Source organism: Myxine glutinosa, chromosome 5 (assembly GCF_964187855.1).
Source record: "Myxine glutinosa chromosome 5, kmMyxGlut1.1, whole genome shotgun sequence".
NCBI classification, from domain to species: domain Eukaryota; kingdom Metazoa; phylum Chordata; class Myxini; order Myxiniformes; family Myxinidae; genus Myxine; species Myxine glutinosa.
In genome coordinates, this window is record NC_136265.1 from 30,421,630 (window position 1) to 30,424,961 (window position 3,332).

Here is a 3,332-nt window from a genome sequence, read left to right on the forward strand (position 1 = left end):
CCTCTCTCACTCCTCACCAGAAAGCACAGCACGACCACAACCTCCCCGAAGAGCACCGCGTCAAACAAGAGGCCTTCCTTCAACCGGGCAAAGGCTCCTCAAGCTCCAAATGTTCTCTTCCCGAGTGCACACGAGCAGAGCGACCGTCCGCCACGAAACAGCACCAGAGAGAGCGCAAAACAGATTCTTCCTCTTCGTTATCGAACCTTCTCGCTCTGACGTCACACCGATGTCACCCCGACCAATCGCCTTGTTCCACCCATCGCTCCATGGTCGGGCTCGACGAATGACGAAGCGTCAAGCGTGGCAACTACTCAACGTGTCCACGTTATGGACTCCCATCACATAGCAACAATGTAATTGGGCATGGTTTGCCGGCCACGATAGCTTCCACGCCCCTCGTCCCACTCTGGGGATGTGACCTTGTTCCTTCGTTGGTTGGTGGGTGGGGTTTACTTTCCGATCATAATGTCCGGATCTCTGTCGGCATTATGTTGGTTGTCATGGTTTAATGGAGCGCACGTTTGCATGGCTGGCTGAGTGAATGTAAAAACAACGTAAGGGAAAATCACAGGAGGCAATTACATACTGGGAATTATCCTTAAGCCCTATCTAACTCGCACAAAACCACCCTCCATGTGGTGACACATAAACACTCTTAAGCTCAAAGTTTACCCTGCTTATTTACATCGAAATGGGCTTTCTTCGCGTCCACGGTCCACGGTCCACGGTCCATGCTAATCTACACGGTTCTACCTCCTCTATGGTATTTCATCCTTACCCCCCACAAACGTAACAATATAAATATATCACGGTGTCTCAAAGTTAATGGACGGATTCGGACGAAACTTGGTGGGCTGGTTGGGTCTATGACGACGAATTGATTAGATTTGGGTGAAGGTCACAAAGGTTCCCTGTGTAAAGTTTTCCACACTAATCCGTCTCATTCACTGAAGTCTCATCAAAAAGTTTTATCATGGAAACTTTCATTCTATGCCACTTTTGTACCTCTCTCCCCGCCTGCATGTTTATAGTATTTGCAAGAGTAAATGGTTTGCTCAAAAAAATATGTTGATTGGCCTCCAGGTGAAGTCTTCATGAAAGTGTACGTTTTCTGATTCATGGCTGTTTTAAAAATGCGTTGATGTTTTTACATCCTTGTGACAAATGTCGTTTCTTTTTTCTGATCAATCTTCAGAGAAACGGATGCCGATCGTTAGGATGTTGTCGTTTACGAAGAATACTGTCACGTTCACTGAAAATTCTTCACAACAACACAAGAAGAATACGGATTATAAACAGAAACGTATTAATCAAAAAGAAAAGATGAAGATTCCCACTTCCGAAAAAATACAAGGGTGCATTGTGTGCAATCAATCATTCGGTTGCATTTCAACCTATCAGAATCACCTGAGGATGCATATTGGTGAAATACCGTACACGTGTCATGTTTGCAAGAAATCATTTAATAAGAACACGTTCTACCGGGCACACATGAGGACACATCCTAGGGAAAAGCCATACAAGTGCCTTATCTGTAATAAATCATTAAAATGGAAGTCGTTGTACCAGACACACATGAGGATTCATACCGGAGAGAAACCGTTTAAGTGCACTTTTTGCAATAAATCATTCAGTCAGAAATCAACCCGCCAGACGCATATGCGTACACACACTGGGGAGAAGCCATACAAGTGCAACGTGTGCAAAAAATCATTTCTTCAGTCGACAAACTGCCAATTGCATATGAGGATTCACACTGGGGAGAAGCCATACAAGTGCACCGTGTGCAGCAAATCATTTCTTTACTCCTCTACCAGCCTGGGACACATGAGGACCCATACTGGGGAGAAGCCTTACAAGTGCACCGTGTGCAATAAATCATTTATTCAGTCCTCGGCCTGCCTGGGACACATGAGGACACATGCTGCAGAGAAGCCACAATATGAGTGCACCGTGTGCAGTAAATCGTTCAGTGACAGCTCAAACTGCAAGAAACATATGAAGATTCATACAGAAGAAAAGTCGTTCAAGTGCAGCATCTGTAATAAATTATTCCGTTCTAATGCGGAATGTCTGATTCACATGAGGACCCATACTGGTGAGAAGCCATACAAATGCGATATGTGCAATAAATCTTTCAGCAGCATGTCATACCGCAATCGACATACAAGGACGCACACTGGGAAGAAGCCGTACAAGTGTGATGTATGCAATAAATCTTTCAACAGCATAACAGACCGCAAGATACACATGAGGACCCATACTGGGGAAAAGCCATATAAGTGTACTTTTTGTAATAACTCATTCAGGCGGAATACAGACTGCCGGGAACACATTAGGACCCATACTGGGGAGAAGCCGTACAAGTGCAGTGTGTGCAGCAAATCATTCAGACTGAACACACACTGCCAGGTACACATGAGGATTCACACTGGGGAGAAGCCGTACAAGTGCAGTCTCTGTGATAAATCATTCCGTGACGCTTCAACCTGCCGTGGACACTTGAGGACCCACACTAAATGACCTCATTAATGAGCAACAAGAGAAAAATGACCACAGTGTGGTCACCAGCTGCGACGTGTCGAATCATGAGGATATCAGTTGCTTAATGCGCTACCAAATTCGACCAGTCATTAAATTATACGCATGCACTAGCGCGTCTTTTTGTCTTTCAGTTCTGGTCTTGTCCGTTGTTTTGCGACGCAACATGCTTCATCAACTGATTACATATAATGTATGGACGTGAACGTTATTTCTGTTAATGTTAGTTATTTATTAATGTTAATTCTGGGTGGCAGAGGGATAATTTGAAACGGGCTTGGTCGGTAGGGGAAGTCCGAGTGTATGCGCATGTGCTATTCAATAATTACACCTAATTTGTGTCAAGTTCTGTGAAACGAGATTGATATGAAAACATTCATGTTGTCTTTGTTGCTAAATTTTTTCTGGTTTCTTCAAACAAATCGCGATTTTAGTCCGCGGTGTTCTTACCTCATACCAACACACATCTGAGTGTATGCGCATGCGCTATTCAAAAAGGCACCCCAACAACAAGAACAACAACGCGGTCCTCTCATAGAGCTGCTCGTCGCAGCTAAAAACACTCATATACACCAAGGACAACATAAATATCTACCTAAGAACAACGACACAAGCTAGAAAATGAAGCATCATACCCTAACCCTATACCTTTGATTATAAAAGAACCAACAAATATGTCGCAAACAAATGTGCAAAACAATTCCCAAGAAAGACCTACGTAGAACAAGGCTGAACATGACATGTCTCTCCCTAAGAAACAAAATCAAAGCCATTAACCCACTTGCAGT

General features: G+C 43.9%; 1 protein-coding gene across 1 annotated transcript; it reads left to right on the forward strand.

Annotated features, from left to right (window-relative positions):
- The first annotated feature begins 1,221 nt into the window (after window positions 1–1,221).
- Window positions 1,222–2,526, forward strand: LOC137414726 (uncharacterized). The gene is made up of 2 exons (XM_078777269.1): window positions 1,222–1,785; window positions 1,951–2,526. The coding sequence occupies exons 1-2, from the start codon at window positions 1,222–1,224 to the stop codon at window positions 2,524–2,526; spliced, it is 1,140 nt and encodes a 379-aa protein (XP_078633395.1).
- The last annotated feature ends 806 nt before the right edge of the window (window positions 2,527–3,332 follow it).